Source organism: Mauremys mutica, chromosome 2 (assembly GCF_020497125.1).
Source record: "Mauremys mutica isolate MM-2020 ecotype Southern chromosome 2, ASM2049712v1, whole genome shotgun sequence".
Classification (NCBI taxonomy): domain Eukaryota; kingdom Metazoa; phylum Chordata; order Testudines; family Geoemydidae; genus Mauremys; species Mauremys mutica.
The window spans coordinates 41,298,445-41,319,626 of NC_059073.1; the positions used below are offsets into that span (position 1 = coordinate 41,298,445).

Consider the following 21,182-nt stretch of genomic DNA (forward strand, 5'->3'; position numbering starts at 1 on the left):
GCCTCAGACCTGGAAAGAGGTAATCCCCAGAGAGGCCAGGAGGAGGCGCCACCTGCAGTGAGTGGACCACATGACAAGGATAAACAAGCCAGGCCCTCTGTGCCAGGATATACATGAGCACACAATGCATCTCTTGGCCTTGGTTTCCCTTTCTTCTACTTGTCTGCTATCTTTGGCTCAGCAGGATGATGGGACAGGAAAATACATTAGAAAATCTCAACCCCAACATTCCAAACATTTGCAGATTTTCTTTAACAAATCCTATATTCCAAATAAAACTGGGTAAGGAAAAAGTTTTAGTTAAGATGCCTGAAAAAGCTCTGTCATAAACAGATGTCTGTAGCCAGCTGTTCACATTGCTTTGGATGGAAGGAAATATGGGTGGTCTATACTCCAGCTAGAACAAAAGGTTTACTCTGCCTCCAATCACCAACAGAGAGGGCCCACTATGAAGTTAAAGGGACATGAGGGGAAAATGTAAGGAGAGAGAATGGAAAGAAGAATAGAGAAAAGAGGGGAAGAAGTGAGGAATTCTTCATGGAGAGCCACTGAAATAAACATGAAGGGAGAGGAGACAAGCAAACAACAAAACAGGAAAAAAAATAATGCTTAGGTTTAGGGTTTTATTTCAGATTTCACCAGAGCCTTCAAAGGGCATTTTGGCTCCCTGATGCTTTGGCTACATATATTTGATATATATTTGATATACATGATCAGCCTGGATACCAGGAAGCCCTCCCTTTCTAGGGGCTCCTAAGATCTCGAAAAGCCAATCACACAGGGGTCTGGTCAAATCTGGCATCTGGAGCATTACATTTTGTTTAATCATGTGTCTCCCTTGAACATGCCAGCTCTCCTCCACATAGAACTCAGATCTTTAGCCAATCAAATTGTTTAGATGGTTCATCATCGGATGCCTTTACAAGAGAATGACTCCTCTTTTAATCTCAGATTTTGATTCAGGCTTTGGCACCTATGGAAGACTTGGAAGTCAAACACCTAAGCAGTTTTTTCATGCCCCACAGGAGTTCTTTAGGAAAAGGTCTCCCAGGACTTAATGCAGGAACATGCTGTGAAGCAGTGTATTATTTATGGTCATTTTGGGCCCTTTCTGAGAAGGTCCTGTAGTCATCATAGGCATTAAGAGCCTTTTCCTGAGGCATAAAGAGCATTTTTATGCCTATCTGAAACAAGGATATTCCAAGGCAAGAGAAATGCACTGTCAGCCTAATTATTTTAAGATGGATCAGCCTAATGGCAGCGTGGTGTTCAAAATAATGGATGGGGCTGTAGGGAGCAAGTACCTTCCCCCCATCCTCCACTTCTCTGCAAGTCAATCATATTTACAAAGTGGAAAACTGAGACACTTTTGGGGATAGATTTGTGAGGAGAAGGAGGCACCCTTTTCTCTTTTCCCCCTTTTAGAGAAATAACTTAAAAATTGGGACACATGACTGAAAAGATGAAGGTAGGAGAAAACAGTATTTATTCCCCCTGTCGTTCATTCACTGTTTCTTCCCAGCCCCAGCACCTCATTCCCTCCGGTCTAGCTCTATCCTAACATCTGCTTCTTATCACCTTGACACCACCAATTTATTCCCTCCTGCCTTAACCCTGCACTCAACCCATTCCACTCCTGGCTCAGAATTTCCCCACTTCTCTCCAGCCCAACCGCACAGAAACACCCTCTCACACACACCTGTCCCCAAAGCGGAAAACCCTTTCTCTTCTTACCTAGCCTTGGTAGCTCAGAACCATCCCCCTTAATTCTGAACACCTATTGTGCATGCACACACACCCCTCTAGACATAGAAAATCCATCCCTAGGCTCAGAATCCTTCCCTCTCCAACCTGATACTAACCAGTACTAGCACCAGTATCAGAAACACCCCCTTACTTGTTGCTGGGACTGAAGAATCAAGAGCAGAACCAATAAGGTGGATTGTGACTTCAGGGAACCATATACTCTTAATTAGCACCACAAAAGCCTACATTCCTGGTCTCTCTCTCAGTTCTCTTCTGCCTGTAATTCATGTGCTGCAGGGACTTCAGAGGCTACATAGATGATCTATGGAATATTGATACTGAGGGAATTGTACATGCCCCTAACTACCAACTACTTTTCAAAAATATTTCAGGGGCTATGTGACTAAGCAAACAAATACAATTGATGTGTATGGAGGCATCATCATGAAGGCGAACAGTAGTTAAGTATTAATATTCCCTTTTTACAGATGTGGAAATTGAGGCACAAAGAAGTTTAGTAATTTGCTTAAGGTTACCCAGCAAATCTGGGGAAGAGCCTGGAAAGGATCCTAGTGCCTGTGACTCAGAGGCCTGGTCTACACTGTGAAAAATCTACACCCCTGAGCGATGCAGTTAAACTGACTTAACTCCTGGTGTAGACAGCACTAGATCAACAGCAGAATTCTCCCATCAACCTACCTACCACTTCTCGGGCAGGTGGAGCACCTCCACCAATAGGAGACCTTCCCGTTGGCGTAGGTAGTGTCTTCACTGAAGCGCTATAGCAGCCCAACTGCACAGGTGCAGCTGCGCCGCTGTAGCATTTTAAGTGTAGAGAAACCCAAAGCCCTGTTCATATCATTATTAAAAATAAGATGGAAGATAGAGATTAAAAAATCCTAAGAGGAGAAAAAAATCAGCAAAAGGTAAAAGTAGACTTTAAAAGCACGTAAGACACTTCAAAATGATGGAAAAGATATAGAGTAACATTTTCAAAACCATCTATATGACTTAAGAGCCTGAGTCCCATTTTCAATAGTGACAGACTCCTAAATGCCTATGTTTCATTTAAAGTAAGTGGGTCTTAGGTTGCTAAGTATCTAAGTCACTTTTGAAAATGTTATCTGCATTATTTTCACACCTCATTGAATCCTTGAATTGTGATTTTTAATAAAAATAACGGTGTCAATAAAAAATAACATGTGCACACTACTATATTTATTTGGCATATTTCTGTTTGTCCTCTTAATAAAATAAATGTCATTTCATGACTACAGTGTCAGCGGTTCAAAACTTGTTTGTAAAAGAACAATGAAAAAAATACCAGAGAGCTCAAATGTTTTTGCAAATGACCCTGAGTTAATTAGAAAAGTCTGCACCCTGGCCAGTTCCCCTTCTCACGTGTCTGCTCTCATTAAATCAAAAAATTCTCATTTCAAAGTTAACAAACACCATGGTTAACAAAACTGTTAAAATGGGATCAAGTGGGTACATTCCTAGGTTTATATATGATGTCATGTTAAGCAGCCCACAGCTGAACTTGCAAAAAGTATGAATGATTTTTCAATATATTAAGTATCTGATCTAATGCTAATTTTCTCTCTATAGGCTAACTGTGCTGGGAACAGGTGGCCCTGCTTTCAATTACAGAGGGCTAACATGCCAGTGTGAGGCCTGGATTAGTTCACCTTCTCACAGGGAATTTGCTTTGGTTGGGAATGGATTTATTATGGCTTCACACATGGAACGGAGCTCATGTCAGCTGAGGGCAGTGACACATCATATGATTCAAATTAACCTGCTGTGGACTGTTCTACAGGGTTGAGACTGTGTATTAAAATGACGACATTTTTAAAACAGTTTGAAAGAAACCAGGATTGCCGAAGTGCAATGGTTCCAATTTGTTCCAACTAATCTATCACCTGCTAGAGATACTATTCTAGGGGGTTTCTGGTAGCTGCTATTTACCAGGTTTCTCCAAATCACTGACCTTGCTAATGGGTACAATTGTTGCCTTTGGAGGTAGAATTTTTTTTTAAGTGACGCTTGGGTTTTTGTTTTTTTTAATGTATAAATATAGTATATTTATATAGCATTTATAGCTTTATAGCACAGTATTCATCACAACATACAAGCAATGGAAGGGAAAGACAAATAGGCAAACTCAAAAGAAAAATCTTTAACTCCGTTTTATCATTCAGCAGAGGGACTACATCATATTTCTTAATTTGACTGAATAAAATGTTTTACAGAAAATTATTCCAAATGGCAAAAAATCAAAAAGCTTAATAATTTCATACTTAAACTATCATCTTTCCAAGAAAATGTTAGGGAAAGAGGATTTTGGCACAGAAGAATTTGTGTTTTGCTTACAACTGTACTTTTAAGGCAAATTATAAGACAAGTTATATTTCAAAAATTGTTGAAACCTTTTGTAATATATTACATACAGCACAAATATGTGGGGTTTTTGTTCTAAAGTAAGAATTAATGGGTAGGAATAGCAAGTAAATTAGTAGTAAAACAACATGGGCATCTTTATTCTTTGTCCAAGAAGATAACTGGCCAGAAATAATCATCCGTTCAGCTGTATCTAGTGTAATCCTGCCTGTGAAGTATTAAATATACAAGTCTAGTATTAGATTTACTATAACAACGGTTGTGCGTGTTGATCTAGCAGGAATTAAAAAAAATTGTAGATAATTAGTTACTGTAGAAAAGGAAAGAATAATTCTTCAATTTGTTTTTGGGGGGTAAAGTTGAGGCCTCTTCCCACTGGCTCAGTGATATATGCTTATTTCTCCTAGGATCCTATTACCTAAAATCTGGAAGAAATATCATTTTTCGTTAGTTGCCAAAAATGTACAAAATAATCCACTCGTGGCAAGAAGTGTATTAATGTATCCTGTTATTCCCTTTTAATTGGTGGTTTCCAAGTCTAGCTACTAGCTGTAGTTTTTTTTATCTCTAAGTTAATATAGAGTGACAATCTGGCTTCCTCCGTGGTGAAAAAATAAATTTTTTCTATGGAACAACATCTACTTATCTACTTTAGCTGACAAACTGTTTACAATAACTAAAGTTTCATCTAAGATAGCAAATTCTGGGAACCATTTACAGGCTGTTTTCTAACTACTATACTGCATCATAAGTTATGTACATATTTGGACTAGTAGAACTGTTTCAAACTCACCTTTCCAAAACTATTTTTCTTAGGGAAAATGTTTTACTTACTAAAAAACAGTGAACCTCTGATACATGTATAGAGGCATATTCAGTTGTCATTGCAATAGTTATATCCAGGTTTCTGACTGTATTTGTATAACTTTGACAAATGTGCTGAACAGCAGATCAGCTGTCTTCAATGGCTATCATCTAAGGGTATGTCTGCACTACGAAATTAGGTCGATTTTACAGAAGTCGATTTTTAGAAACCGATTTAATACAGTCAATTGTGTATGTTCACACTAAGCGCATTAAGTCGGCGGAGTGCGTCCTCACTACCATGGCTAGCATCGACTTACAGAGCGGTGCACTGTGGGTAGATCTCCCACAGTTCCCACAGTCTCCACTGCCCATTGGAATTCCGGGTTAAGCTCCCAATGCCTGATGGGGCAAAAACATTGTCGCAGGTGGTTTTGGGTACATGTCGTCAGGCCCTCCTCTCTCCCTCCTTCCGTGAAAGCAATGGCATACAATTGTTTTGTGCCTTTTTTCCTGGGTTACCTGTGCAGATGCCATACCACGGCAAGCATGGAGCCCGCTCAGCTCACCGTCACTGTACATCTCCTGGGTGCTGCTGGCAGATGCGGTACAGCATTGCTACACAGCAGCAGCTCCTTGCCTTTGTGGCAGACGGTGCAGTAGGACTGATAGCCATTCTATGTCTCCTGGGTGCTCCTGGCAGACCTTGGTGAGGCCTGAACAGATATGGCTATCCTCCTTCTAGAGCAGAGGTTCTCAAACTGGGGGTCGGGACCCCTCAGGGGGTCGTGGGATTATTACATGGGGGATTGCGAGCTGTCACCCTCCACCCCAACCCTGCTTTGCCTCCAGCATTTATAATGGTGTTAAATATATAAAAAAGTGTTTTTAATGCATAAGGGGGGTGGCAATCAGAGGCTTACTGTGTAAAAGAGGTCACCAGTACAAAAGTCTGAGAACCCCTGTCCTAGAGCACCAAATGGGAGCCAGAAACCCCAGGTCATTTTCTTCTTTAAGTTTCGTCTCATGGAGATTCAGTCCTGCCTGGAATATCTTGCGAGCTGGAGGCTTCTGCCTCAGGCTACTCTCCCAGCCAGCAGCACCGCGCGGTTGCGCCTACCCCAGCCTACCGTTTGCTCCCATGGCTCATGAAGCCTGGACAGTAGTAAGGAGCAGTTCAACTATAGGCTGAGTAAGTGCAGAATGGTGGTAGAATGTGCCTTTGAACATTTAAAGCTCTCTGGCGATGTCTGCTGACTAGGTCAGACTTCAGCGCAAACAACATTCCCATTGTTATTGCTGCTTGCTGTGTGCTCCATAATATCTGTGAGAGTAAAGGGGAGATGTTTATGGCAGGGTGGGAGGTTGAGGCAAATCGCCCAGTGTCCAATTTTGAGCAGTCAGACACCAGGGTGATTAAAAGAACACAGTAAGGCGTGCTGCGCATCAGAGAGGCTTTGAAAACCAGTTTCATGACTGGCCAGGCTTCGGTGTGACAGTTGTGTGTGTTTCTCTTTAATGCAAACCCACCCCCTTTGTTGATTTTAATTCCCGGTAAGCCAACTATTGTTTTTAACCATGCATTCTTTCTTTATTAATTAAAAAAAATGAGATAACAGACAAGGTAGCCCAGGTGGGGTGGGGGAGGAGGGAAGGACAAGGCCACATTGCTTACTGTAGCCACATTAAAAATCAAACTGGTTGAATGACAGCCTTCTGTTGCTTTCGCCATCCTCTGGAGTGGAGTGGCTGGGTGTCCGGTGCCTCCCCTCCCCACCGCGTTCTTGGGCATCGGGGTGAAGAGGCTATGGAACATGGGGAGGAGGGGAGGCGGCTGGGGGTCTGTGCTCTTGTTGGATTTCCTGCAGCTCCAACAGAGGCTTCATCATGTCTGTTGCTCCCCCAACAGACCGCTTCATCATATCCATTTGCTCCCCCATTATCCTCAGCATCGTGTCCTGCCTCCGTTCTTCGCACTCACTAAATTCTTTCCTGGCCTCTGCCACTGAATGCCTCCATGCATTAAGATGTGCCCTATCAATGCGGGACTGCATGAGCTTGGAAAACATGTCATTGCGAGTGCGTTTTTCTCACCTTCTATTCTGTGATAACCTCAGAGATGGAGATGATGGGGGGAGCGTAGAAACATTCTACGCTCTATGATTCTGGGGGGACTGCACGGTCACCTGTGCTGCTAAGTTCGTCACACTGACCAAACAGGAAATGAAATTCAAAAGTTCCCGGGGCTTTTCCTGTGTACCTGGTTAGTGCATCGGAATTCAAAGTGCTGTCCAGAGCGGTCACAATGGAGCACTCTGGGATTGCTCCTAGAGGCCAATACTGTTGATTTGCGTCCACGCTACCCCAAATTCGACCCAGCAAGGTCGAATTTAGCACTACTCCCCTAACCAGGGAGAAGTACAGAAGTTGATTTTAAGAGCCCTTTAAGTCAACGGAATGGGGTTGGTTGTGTGGTTGGTTCATATTAAAATCGACCTATTGTGGCTAAATTTGATGTAACCCCGTAGTGTAGACCAGGGCTAATGCACTTCTCTATACATCAATTGATTGTAAAATAAATACATAAAATGAACATAAAGAAGTCCTTAGAAAATATTTATAGTAGTAATATAGTAGGAACATGAGTATTATAGTATTTGACATTGACAGAATGGTGCAATATATGCACTAGTACCTGCGAATGAATTTTTAGCAGAGTATTCAATTCAGTAATGATATATTGGTTTCCCCTGCTGCCACCAATATCATGTGTTCCTAGGTTGTCTTGCTGAGGCCCTCTGAAGATGACTGCTGAGGTCCTTGCCCTTGCCAGACAATCACAGGCTAACTGTGTCTGGCCAACTAACTGCTTACCACAGAACCACTAAGGAGCCATTCTTCTCACTCCTGGTGGGTTCAGCTACTTCTCAGATGCTGAACTACCATAGGTGCTGAAACTAGAAGGAATGGGGGTGCTGCTGCACCCCCTGGCTTGAAGTGGTTTCCATTATATACAGGGTTTACAGTTTGGTTCGATGGCTCTTAGCACCCCCACTCTAAAAATTGTTCCAGCACCCCTGCCAGCCACGTGTTGGAATTAGTCTTGACTGGGAGGTTTTTATTGTATTGTTGATGTTAGCATGTTGTTGAATTAAACCACTGCAACTTTTCTTTTCACTAGGTCTGAAACAGCACTTATTGCAGTTGTGTGGTCATATGCAAGTATGGTCTTTGTTTTAAGGCAATCTAATCAAAACTCTAACATTGTGGAATGGTACTTAAAGAAGATTAAATTATTTGACCAAGCTCTCAGTTCTAACAGGTTATAAAACCCTGTACTGGAAGGCTGGGATGTTCTGTTGGAACCACCTTGAGCCAAAATTCTATGTTAAGATTCAGGGTAATTACTGCTGAGATATGCTTAGAAATGGGTCCAACGAACCAGACATGTGATAAGAATGTAGCTATGTTTCTTAGGCCAAAAGAGGTTTTGGAGGGAAACCGCCAAGATCTAGAAGGAAACATGCAGAGGTTTATATTGCATTATTGTTTTGGAGTTGCCTATAAAGCCAAAGACCAGGAAGGAGCGAATTTGAACACTGACTCAGAATCTGCCTATATTGTTGAGGATAGAGCAGAGACTCATCCTATTCACACCCATAGGTGAGGGAACTAAGGTTTTGCACAGGGTTTTGCTCTGTGCCCAGCTGCTGGCCCCATGCCTGGCTCTGTGCCCGTGCGCCTGGCCCTGGTCCCAGCTGCTAGCCTAATGCCCAATCCTGGTCCTGGTTTCTGGCCCCGGTCCCAGCTGCCGGCCCTACACCCGCCTGCTGGCCCCGTGCTTTGTCCATGTCCTCCCATCCCGGAGCCATGACCCTGCTCCCACCCCCAGCTCTACAGGACAGTGAGGGGGTGCGGACAGAGGTAAGAGGGGATGTAGCACTCCCACTCTAAAGAAGTGTTCCAGTGCCACTGTTCACACCATTATATTTGGAGGTAGGAGATTTATTGTCTACTTAGCACCTGGGGGAATCACTTCCATCACGGGAAAGTGAAACCCACCAGTAGAGACTGCCTGGGTTTGCTCAGCAGCAAGCTCAACTCCATTCCGAAGGAAAGTCTCTAAATTAGCAGCAAAGAGTTCTGTGGCACCTTATAGACAAACTGAGCATGAGCTTTCCAAAGCCTAGAAGCAGGTATTTTGTGTTCTACTAGAAATCTATAAATTTGAAATTTCTAGGGTTTAAGGCTCCAGTGTCTAGTCCTGAAAGATAAATTTACCTGACCTTAAATCTGTCACTTTAATTCTGTTCAACCTGGGACTCTCTCCAGTGTAGTTTTTGGCAAAAATGAATAAATAAAATTAATTAAAAAAAATCCACATTTATGGAGAAAGAAGGAAACATTTTTCTGGCATGTTCATTTATAAAGAAATGATGGCTCTATATGCACACACAGATTACATTAGAAAATTCATTTTGACCAAAAGTGCACCACTTACCTGGCCCATTGAGAAAGTCTTTAATTTGCAGTGTGATGAGGGGAGGAGGAATGCCACTTTTAGCATCTATCTCTCCTGCTACTGTCTGTAGCCAAACCTTGCAGTAATCAAGAGCCTCTGGAAGTGTCTTTCCAGGATCTGCAGGTGATAAGATAATCATCATATTTATTAATGATATGCTAGTAGTGTGATAAAATAGAATAGGGGAAGCAAAACAAAATGAGGTTAAGCATATACACATTACTATAGCATTTATATACTATTTTATATGCAGTGTTTGTCGTTATATACTTAGAGCCAGTATAGCTGCATGTACATTAGTGTGTGCATATGTATATATGACAGAGTACGTTACAATAATTATACTTAATTTGTAATGTGTGCAAGAAAAGCCAAATACTATATTAGTAAATATAAAAAGACATTGACATGGCTGTTCTTAGTATCTGTTCAATGTAGCTTAACTGCAAGGGACATTTTACTTATTCTACCTAAAATGGGTGTATGAGCTAAAAGTTGCTATTAGTGAAATGAAACCTTTACTAGTTACTACTTCTAGATTTTCTTTGCATCACAGTAAACACAAACAACAGAAAGCAGAAATTATACAGAAGTCTAAAAGATCAGAACATTACACGCTCAAGCATGCAATGTAGTTATTTAGTTTCACTGACATTGCAGTCACTTTTTACTGCTAGGCTTTTGAAGTTTACTTCAGTAGCTACTGCTGCAGGTATCCTTTAATGGTATTCCTTTTGTCAATCCTTAATATTCACAATTATGAATAAAAGGTCAAATTAACTTTTGCTCAGTGCTATGTATTTCTTTATTTTCTGGCTCCCATAGATGACAAAAACATCACCAGATTATTTTTAATCTTTGGCAATCCCCAGCATTTTTTTAAATAACTCTATTAAAAAGTAACTGCTGAATTTTGGCATTTCATGATTTTTAAAAAAATTGTCTCAATATTCACAGTTTTTCTTTAGTTCCAAGACTGTTTCTCTCTCTGATTTTATGATCACAGAATGCCATGCTGGCCTTTGACTCTTTCTATTTTGTAATATTTTTTTTTGCCATCGAGTTCCTCTCATTTTTAGTTAATTTGAAAAGTGTTACTATAGTTTTATTTATCTTGGGTTTTACTGATAGGATTTCTTTCAATATCAGCATTTACATACCCACCATTATAGTCAACATATGTAATATAGTATCACAGTCATATGTGACCTGGGTATAGAAAGTCAGCTTTGGAATTTGTATTACTTGACCTTATCATGTGATTCATATAAAACTTGGCACATATGAACCTTATGTGATTTCAAAGAACAGACGGAAACCAATTGATCGTGACTTTAGATCTATATGGAAAAGATCAAAAGTTAGCACATTCTTCTGCTTTTATTTGATCAATTTTCAGGCAAGCAATGACTTTAGAGCAGTGTATATACTGTGTGATATTTACATTACAGACAAAATACTTTTTTTCCTTTACATTCTTCACACTATCCATTTATAAAGTCACTTCTCAACAGTTATTTTAAGAGCTCTTCATTCCTGATCACTGCACACAGCATACATGTATTTTGTCCATTTATATTTCTGCATTTTCTATGGCTATTATACTTTCTCTTTAATTTTGCTGAAGAGTATGGTATGGTGTATTCCTTCATATATTATTAGCTCTTTAGGGCAAGAGTGTGTCTTTCTCTGTATCTAAACACTGCCTAGCATAGTACAAATAATATGCAAATGTGCAAATAAATAACAAGAGTTTTTTTATTACTATCTAGGTTTGTATGTCACAGTTTATAAATTATGCTACATTCTTATATTCTCATTTCCTTATTATAAATGCACAGCTTCAGAAGAACTCACAACAATTTGTTTCTGCAGAAACTACTGTTACTTCCAAATACTCTTGTTGTTCTAAACATTGTCATTTTTGTTTTGGTTCCATACCACAAAGTCTTATTTTTTGTACTAACTATCCATCATACTGTTACTAACAGCATACAAATGTCAGCTATCATATAATGAAAGCCTTGTAAAGATTACAGAATATAATGCAATGAATGTCACTGATATATATAAACTGACAGGTAGGTATTGTTGCTAGAAAAGATCTGCAAATTTTGTCCACCTTTTCTATTGCTTAATACTTATATGCACTTTTCTATGATCCATCTAAAGAAGTATTTATACTATAAAATGCCTAACTCTTTAAATATGAAGATATCCAACAAAATAGATGAAAAGTGTTAACATATGGGAAAGCTCTTTGATTACATATTAGATATACAAATGCAGCTCAAGGTGCTTGAAACTGCAGGATACTATTCATGTTCATCAGGGATTTTTAATTCTCCCGATAACCTAAAAGATCCAAATGATGCCAAACCTGGATCATTAATGAAGTTCTTAAGTAATGAAAAGAAAACTATGATTGAAAGACTGCAAAGTTAAGATTGGGTGGTGAAATAACTGGGTTATTTAGATGCTAATACTGAGTAACTGGAGTGAGCAACAAAAATTACCAGGAGGCTGGACAGATTAATTTATGAGGAAAGGTAAAAGGTGTAAAATACGACTTGCTTGACTGAGGTTCAATCTAGGGAGGAAAACAGTGTACAAATATTTGTAGGGTTAAACACCAAGGAAGGAATAAATCATTCAGCATGCCACAGAAGGTATAAATTATCACAGAAATAATGGAATGAAATTTAGAAGAGAGAAAATTTAGGCTGAATATTAAAGAACTTCCTGATGGTGAGATTTATTAGAATATGGAATAATCTCTTCAGGGAACTGGTGGAAACACTATAGTTTAGAATGTTTAAAAATAGAATGAAGAAAACACTATAAAATGTACAATAGGGAACAATTATGCATTGGCAGGGACTAGGCTAGATGAAGTACTATAATAGTTCACTGCCACCTCCATTTCCTATGATTCCCTCAAAAATCAACACTTGGATTTGTAGTTATTTGTTTGAATAAAAGCCCTTGGAAGTCAGAGGGATGGAAATGTGAGTAAAAAGGAGAGGGCAGGAGGACTACTGAGGAACCAGCGGGGGCAAGGAGTAGGGGGAAAGCAGAAGGACTGAAAAGTGGATAGGAGAAGAGGAAACACACAAAGAGGGAAAAGAGAGAAGAGAGTCAGACATGTTATCTACTGTATGATGTGATAGATTACTCTGTGGCATCAAAGATAAAAAGCATATGAATAACTATTATGTACTGATAGTCAAGATGGTAATTTTGAGACACTGAGAATCAGAGGCTCTGTCAACTGAAAATGAATGGATTACGTCTCTGCCAGAAGCTGCCTCCTATAGAAAAAATCTGATATAGGATTCACCATAATGAGTGTGAAACACGGGTACATGGGAATTGCCATAGTAGATCAGACCTTGTATGGAAATAATCCAGGATCCCATCTGATGGGGGTCAGTACCAGATACGTCAGAGGTAGGTGAACTCAGAAGTAGACAAATGTGGTTATCCTGTTCCCAATGAAAAACTCATCCTGACACCTAATAGTTAGAAATGGGCTTAAACTCTGACACATGAGGTTTTATAACCTTTCCAAAACTCTTATTTTAGAATTAACTAATTATAGATAACAATAATGTTATCTATAAATCCAACCCCTCTTTGAATCTCGCTAAATTTTTGGCAATGATGCCATGTGCCATCTAATACTCTGTTGTGCTTTTTTCACTTTTGAATGTTCAGACTTTCGATTTCACAGAATGCCCCCTCAATTCTTGTGCTATGAGAAAGGTAAAAAATAGGAACTCTTGATTAGAGGTGGGCAGGAAAAGGTAATTCTATTCTGTGGAGGATTTAACTATTTCTAAAACTGGTTTCATTTTGGGACAAACCCCAAATATTTCAAAAGTCTTTGTGAAAGGGAAAGGATCCTCAGCTCTCAGAGCCTGAACTGCCAAGGAGCCTGAGCCTGGGAGTTTGGCAGCTGGGACTCTCAGGACCTCCAGACTCACCATCAGCTTGCCAGGCAGGCTGCCAAGAAGCTGGATACGCAAGCTGGCAGGAAACCAGGCAGATTTTTGTTGTAACTTTGGTGAAATCAAACTATCTCCACAAAACGTTTTGCTTTTGATAGGTTTCAGAGTAGCAGCTATGTTAGTCTGTATCCGCAAAAAGAACAGGAGTACTTGTGGCACCTTAGAGACTAACAAATTTATTTGAGCATAAGCTTTTGTGGGCTACAGCCCACCGAAGAAGTAGCCCACAAAAGCTTATGCTCAAACAAACTTGTTAGTCTCTAAGGTGCCACAAGTACTCCTGTTCTTTTTGCTTTTGATGAATCTGCAAATTCCCATGGAAAAAAACAGTTTGTCGGTATTTCTCCTGCTAGCTCTACTCCTGGTCTATCTTCTCTATAAAATTCATCATTTTGTATTATTTTATTGTAACCCTTCTTATTCATCTCCTTTCTAAGGTAATTGTCCCAATCTTTTCAGTCTCTCTCTGGCTAACTGATAGGTCTCAATCTTTAACTATAAATGAGGAATCATCACTGAGTGGGTCTGTTTCATGTTGGGTCCCACATGGGTCAGTTCTTGGCCCTATTTAACATTTTATCAATGACCTGGAAGAAAACAAAATCATCACTGATAAAGTTTGCAGATGACACAAAAATTGAGGGAATGGTAAATAATGAAAAGGACAGATCACTGATGCAGAGTGATCCAGATTGCTTGGTAAACTGGATGCAAGCAAACAATATGCATTTTATTACAGCTAAATGTAAATGTATACATCTGTGAACAAAGAAAGTAAACAATACTGACAGGATTGGACACTATCTTGGGAAGCATTGTTTCTGAAAAAAAATCTGGAGGCTGTGGTGGATAAACAGCTGAACATGAGCTCTCAATGTGATGTTGTGGCCAAATGTGCTAATGGAATTCTGGGACGCATAAACAGGGGAATCTTGTGTAGGAGCAGAGAGGTTATTTTAGCTCTGTATTTGGCACTGGTGCAACCACTGCCAGAATAGTGTGTCCAGTTCTGGTGCCCACAATTCAAGAAGAATGTTGACAAATTAGAGAGGGTTCAGAGAAGAGCCACAAGAATGATTAAAGGATTAGAAAACATGCCTTATAATGACAGACTCAAGGAACTTAATCTATTTAGTTTGCCAAAGAGAAGGTTCCTGGGTAACTTGACTACAGTCTATAAAAGTACATACATGGGAAACAAAAATTTAATAATAGGCTCTTCAACCTAGTGGAGAAAGGTATATAACAGAGTCCAATGGCTGGAAGTTGAAGCTAGACAAATTCAGACTGGAAATAAGGCATACATTTTTAACAGTGAGAATAATTAACCATTGGAACAATTTATCGAGAGTCATGGTGGATTTGCCATCACTGACCATTTTTAAATCCAGATAGGGTGTTTTCTAAAAGATATGCTGTAGGTATTATTTTGTGGAAGTTCTATGGTATGTGCTATACAGGAAGTCAGACTAAATGATCACAATGATCTGTTCTGGCCTTAGAATCAATGAATCGACGAATGTGAGAGTTGTCCACGCCCCTAATCATTCTCATTGTCTATTTCCGAGCTTTCTCTATTGCTCCAACATCCTTTTTTGAAATGTGGTGACCAGTACTGCACACAGTATTTCAGATTAGAGAAAGCCATTGATTTGTATAATAGCATTATAGTGTTTTCTGTGTTACTCTCAATCCCATTGTTTATACCTTCTAATATTTTGTTCGCTTTTTTGACTTCAGTTGCACATTGTGCAGAGGTCTTCACTGAGTTGTCTGCACTGATGCCCAAGTCCTTTTCCTAAATTGATACTGTTAATTTAGAGCTTTGTACGATGTATGAGAGGTTTATCTGCCATTAATATTACAGAGAAATATGGGTTGGAATATTTTAAATTGTAAAGGACCTGTCATACTTTCCAGCACAAACACCTGTTTAAGGGGAAAAAACAATATAAAATTGACCTCACAAACTGTCCATGGCATTCTCCTTTCAAGCGTGTATGGGAAATTAATGGCTATGTACACAGTGGAAAAGCCTGAAGAAGGAAATACAGCTTGCAATACATTCTAAGGTCCTTCCTCTGCACATGGGCCCACCTGTGTAGAGCTCTTTGCAGTATAAACGTCTAAATGTGGCCAGAAGTAGGTTTAAATGTGTTTCTAGTAGGAGAGAAATTCTACCTTTTTTAGTATCTTTCAGTGGGATAGAATAATTAGGGCTGTCAAGCAATTAAAAATATAATCGCGATTAATCATGTGATCAATTGTGCTGTTAAACAATAAGAGAATACCATTTATTTAAAATTTTTTGATGTTCAAATATATGATTTCAATTATAACACAGAATACAAAGTGGACAGTGCTCACTTTAAACTTATTTTTTATTACAAATATTTGCACTGTAAAAAACAAAAGAAATCGTATTTTTCAATTCACCTAATACAAGTACTGTAATGCAATCACTTTATCACTGTCAGGGGTGGCTCCAGGCACCAGCATGCCAAGCGTGTGCCTGGGGCGGCAAGCCACAGGGGGTGCTCTGCCAGTCGCCGCGAGGGCGGCAGGCAGGTTGCCTTCAGCGGCATGCCTGCGGAGGGTCCGCTGGTCCCGCGGCTTCAGCGACCTCTCACAGGCATGCCGCCGAATCCGTGGGACTGGGGACCTCCCGCAGGCAAGCCGCCGAAGGCAGCCTGCCTGCCGTGCTTGGGGGGCAAAATACGTAGAGCCGCCCCTGATCACTGTAAAAAAAAAACTGCATTCAAAAATTAAACAATGTAAAACTTTAGAGCCTACAAGTCCACCCAGTTCTACTTCTTGTTCAGCCAATCGCTCTGACAAACAAGTTTGTTTACATTTGCAGGAGATAATGCTGCCCGCTTCGTGTTTACAATGTCACCTGAAAGTGAGAACAGGCATTCACATGGCACTGTTTTAGCCAGCGTCACAAGATATTTACATGCCAGATGCGCTAAAGATTCATATGTCCCTTCATGCTCCTTCAAAACGCTCCTTAGACCTCTTTGCCATGATGCCTACAGATAATTTGACAATGGTTTGGCTGCTGGTGTTCTGAGACCACTGCCTATTGTGCTGATTAATATACCCTCACTGTTTTCTTGAACTCTTCTGTTGGTCTTTCTGTATCAATCTGTTGTCTCTTGTCTTGTACTTAGATTGTAAACTCTGTGGGCCAGGGATTGTCTTTTTGTTCTGGGTTTATAAAGCACATAGCATAATGGGGTCCTAGTCCATGACTGGAGCTTCTATCAGCTTACAGCTAAATTCTGGGACATATTTTTCCAAAGCATCCATTGAATACCTTTTGATAGGAAGTTCACAGACTTTTTGAAAGACTAAGGAATGCAGTTACCTATAGCAAACTTTAATCCGTGCTGTTCCAGGTAGTCCAATTTGTGCTTCCATATATATCCTTAGATGCGGCTGTGCTGGAAAGCGAATTTACTCTAAGGGGAACAGGTGGCACTGCAACGGATTTCTTCAAGGATTCTGCCAGCGCATGGAATTTTAAAATCTTATTGGTATACCGCATGAGTCCACCAGCAGATGCTGCCTGACATGGCCCCAGCCCCACCCTATTTTGCTTGGGCCCCCAACTAAAGCAGGGATGAGCCTCTAAGTCCACTCTCAGTGGACCCTTGTGCCATCAGAGGGCTGGACTGAAAAAAAAATGCATTCACTATGATCAAGATTGCTCTTTAGGTGGCCTCATAATAGCTGTTTTTGAAATGGTTCTTTGGAGGAAGTTGGAGACATTCTGTGCATAACAAATATTTCTTGGGAAATTTCTCTACTTTACAAATTACCAGGCTGCACATTCATCTCTCTAAAAACAAACAGAAACACACAAACAAACACAAAAAAATACCGGTATATATATTTTTCAAAAATGTCCTGGGAATCATGCTTAAGAAACGAGGCTACTAAATCTGGACTGCATTACCCGAAACAAAACAAATATGAATTTAAAAATATTTATAAGCATAGCTAATAATATTATGTTACAAACAATTGCAGACACTTCTTCTTAAATGGGGTTGGCCACTAAGCAGTTCTGAGAAATAAAGGTGCTGGCAGAAGATGTAACTTTTGTTTAGATTTTGTTCCAAGCAGGGTGAGCATGGAATGAAAATGTTGCTTTATTTTTACATTTAAAATAGGAACCGGCTCACAGGTCATCTCACAAAGCAGCCATCCCCTTTAACAGGAGGTATTAAGCAGTCAGTATTATTTATTTTTTAGGATATTTATTTTTATACGAAACTCCTATCCCTGGCTCTCAGAACCATCACAGTAATTAAGATTTACAATTACAAAAATAAAACTCGGACAAAGCAGAAATGTATAGTGGAACATCCATACACAACCACAATTCCACTTGCCCATAGTTACGACACTGTAACAAGCATCCCCTCCCCCACTAGCTGGGTTGCAGGGGGGTGTGTGATTTCAGAGAGAGGCTTGGGGCAATGGGAAGTGTTCTTTTGGGGAGTGGGCCACCTGTTGCTAGCTCTAGGAGAGGCAGGCACTGCTGTGGGTGGGCTCTGGCTGTATTAACATATGTTGGATATATTTCATTACGTGGTCTCACCTCATTCCTTTGGATACCCATGACGCTACAAAATCAGTAATGACCCTTTCAGACAAACAAGAACATATTGTTTTCCTAGTTGTTTTTCTTTAGCAGCAAAGATGTTTATGAATAAAAAACAAGAAAAACATATATCCTGAAGAAGATTTTGCAGTGAATATCAGACATGCCAACACTACATTTCACTCACTTTCCCCTATCCATACACATTTCTTACTTTCTTCTCCCACTATAACTTGCCTGTGAGAAATATCTGCACTTTCACTTTTAAAAATTAGCTGTCTGCAAAGAAGATGGGATAGACTTTGCTGGCCTTATTGCATTCTAATACTTTTCAATACCTCTCACAAATTTAAGACATATACAAGGTTTACGGTGTCAGTTTGGATTTCTTTGGACTAATAATGACTCAAGCTGTCTATTTTGCTTACAAACTGAAGGTGAAACATTTAATGTCTACAACATTTTATGTCTACAATGTCACATAGTTCCACTTGCTACATGACAGAGCTGCCACTATAAAAATAAATGAATAACTTGTGCCATAAATGTTTCCTTCTTTCTCCAAAACTATATAACGACTCCCCCACCCAAAATTTACACTGGTCTGCAGTGTTAGTAATTTGGTGACAGGTTTAAGGTACGACATCACAAACAATAATGGCTAGAAACAGGTGCTTTATCCCATTTCAGAACTGGGAATCTCTCTTTCCCAGTGCTATAAGTCTTTTGCTCTGGCTCACGTGATATTAGACTTTCAAATCATTATATTATGATGTAAAGAAAAGTTATTTTAGATTATTTTTGGAGGTTTTTAAAAATTATTGCATGGCCTTTACACATGGAACAGGCTGCAATTGGAATCTAGATTTTGTCAGTTTCGCACTGAACCTGTTCAGATTAGAATCCACTCAACATGAGACCCATATTAATTAGCCAATCAGGTATATGTAAGCACGAGGCAAACCAGAAAATAGGACAGATATATTGCCCTGACATATGGATAGAATTGTACTGAATGGCTTACTTTCATTCTGTCTCAAAGTTAAATGATAACATAAATAAAAATAGTTACAAGAACATTTAGTTTTTCTATACTGACTTTCTTCCTCTTCTTCCATATTACAAATGGCAAAACTGAGATAGGAAGATCACAGAGCCAGTCAGGGCAGAACCAGGAACAGAGCCCAGTTCTCTGGACTCAGTCTCCAATGCCCTATGCACTGGGCCAAAGTTCCTTTCAAATGAATTGATTATCTCTTAATGAATAATGATGATTTAACATAGCATTTAGGCATAAGTTTAATGCTTTGCTGGGTGACATGATGAAAGTCCACATAACACCGCACTAATTAGCATCCTTGTCAGCATTTGTAACAGAAAAGCCAAGAGTTGAAGAGTCATGACACCTGAATTACTCTCTACATGGTAGATTTGCACCCTGGAAATGAAATACTGGAACGTCTGCACTAGTGATGTCTGTGCCATACCTATTTTGTGCATGGATTGTAGGTGTCACAAAAATCTATTAGCTGTACTTATTCTCTTACTTTGCAACCGGAGTATTTGGATATACGGTTCCAAATTCACCATGGGCAAAATAGGGTTTGTTTGTTTGTTTGACACAATACTCCAGTTGAGGCCTTATCAACATGAAAAATTTTGTCAGAAAATGTTTACATTTTGGGGAAGCTGTTCAAAAGTCTGATATCTGATAAATTGTTTCAGGGGTGCTGGATTAATGGGGCAGAGGACAGGTGTGGTGGCCAACAGTTCCTGATAAATGCAATCATCATGTCTTTCCAATTTATCATATGGACTGAGCTTGACAAATACTGAAAGATACTTTTGCTAACATTTTGTTTAATGCCCTTTGGGGCACCTGGCATGGCCACTGTCAGAAGACAGGATACGGGGCTAGATGTGTTATGTAAAGCCTCTGCTCAATCCAGTAGAATGCGATTGTAAGGGAAGCTCTTCTGATCTTCCAGCTGTTTTTATTAATTAATAATTGGAGTTATACCTATCTCCTAGAACTGGAAGGGACCTTGAAAGGTCACTGAGTCCAGCCCCCTGCCTTCACTAGCAGGACCAATTTTTGCCCCAGATCCCTAGGTGGCCCCCTCAAGGATTGAACTCACAACCCTGGGTTTAGCAGGCCAATGCTCAAACCACTGAGCTATCCCTCCCCCCTATGTAGATGCGGCCAACCAGCGGGAACATCAGTGGTTTCAGGGGTCAACGCCAAAGAGCAGGGATGCGAAAAGACTCGAGCTCTTTCGTAGAAAGGTGTACTCCACAGGGGGCCTCCAACCTGCATTGCCAACCAACAGGCGGTTGTAAGCCGATATGGTCACAACACGTGTTCGGCCATGTCGAAGTTTGCGGAGCTCCTTCCCCAGGACTCGAGGCCAGAGTTTTCGGCCCTAGTGGAGGAGGGCAAACTGATCTCTCGAGCCTCCCTCCAGGCCGCCTTAGATGCGGCGGACTCAGCCTCGCGCACCCTGGTCACGGGCCTGGTCATGCGGCAGGGAGCCTGGCTCCAGGTCTCAGGCCTGCCCTATGAGGTCCAGCAGACAATTCAAGACCTCCCCTTCGAGGGGAAGATGTTATTTTCAGAAAAGACAGACAAACGTCTGCATAGCCTAAAGGACTCGAGGGCCACGCTTCGCTCGCTAGGTCTGCATACCCCTGCAACCCAGCGCAGACAGTTTAGGCCGCAGGCAGCCCCCCGCCCGTACCAGCTACAGACTCGCCAGGAGCCGGGTCGCAGGCTGTTCAACTAGCCCATTCATCCCCCAAGCATGAGCGGCAGGGGCAAGTTGTCAACAGCTAGCAATCTCCGCTGTCAAGGTGACGGAGAGAGCTGAACAGGAGTTGGAGGTCCAGGTGGAGTGTTTGCGGGGATTGGTGCTAGAGCAGGGGACCCATCTGGGCAGGAGAGAAGCAGGCCCCCTGGGATCGGGGACAAAGGCGCTGCTCTGATATGACCCCGGAGACTGGGACGGGGACATATGGCACAATCCTGACCTGGGATGGCCGCCAGATGGGCCGGGAGCTCAGCCAGCCCTGGTGGCAGCTGTACATGGCC

The 21,182-nt window shown here is 40.8% G+C and overlaps 1 protein-coding gene across 1 annotated transcript in view; it reads right to left on the reverse strand.

Moving 5' to 3' along the window:
* The window catches only part of VPS13B (vacuolar protein sorting 13 homolog B), a 902,514-nt gene that overhangs the window by 154,973 nt on the left and 726,359 nt on the right, over nucleotides 1-21,182 (reverse strand). Inside the window, exon 35 of the mRNA XM_045002958.1 lies at nucleotides 9,452-9,589. Within this exon, the coding sequence (XP_044858893.1) occupies nucleotides 9,452-9,589 (138 nt within the window). The remainder of the gene's footprint in view (nucleotides 1-9,451; nucleotides 9,590-21,182) is intronic.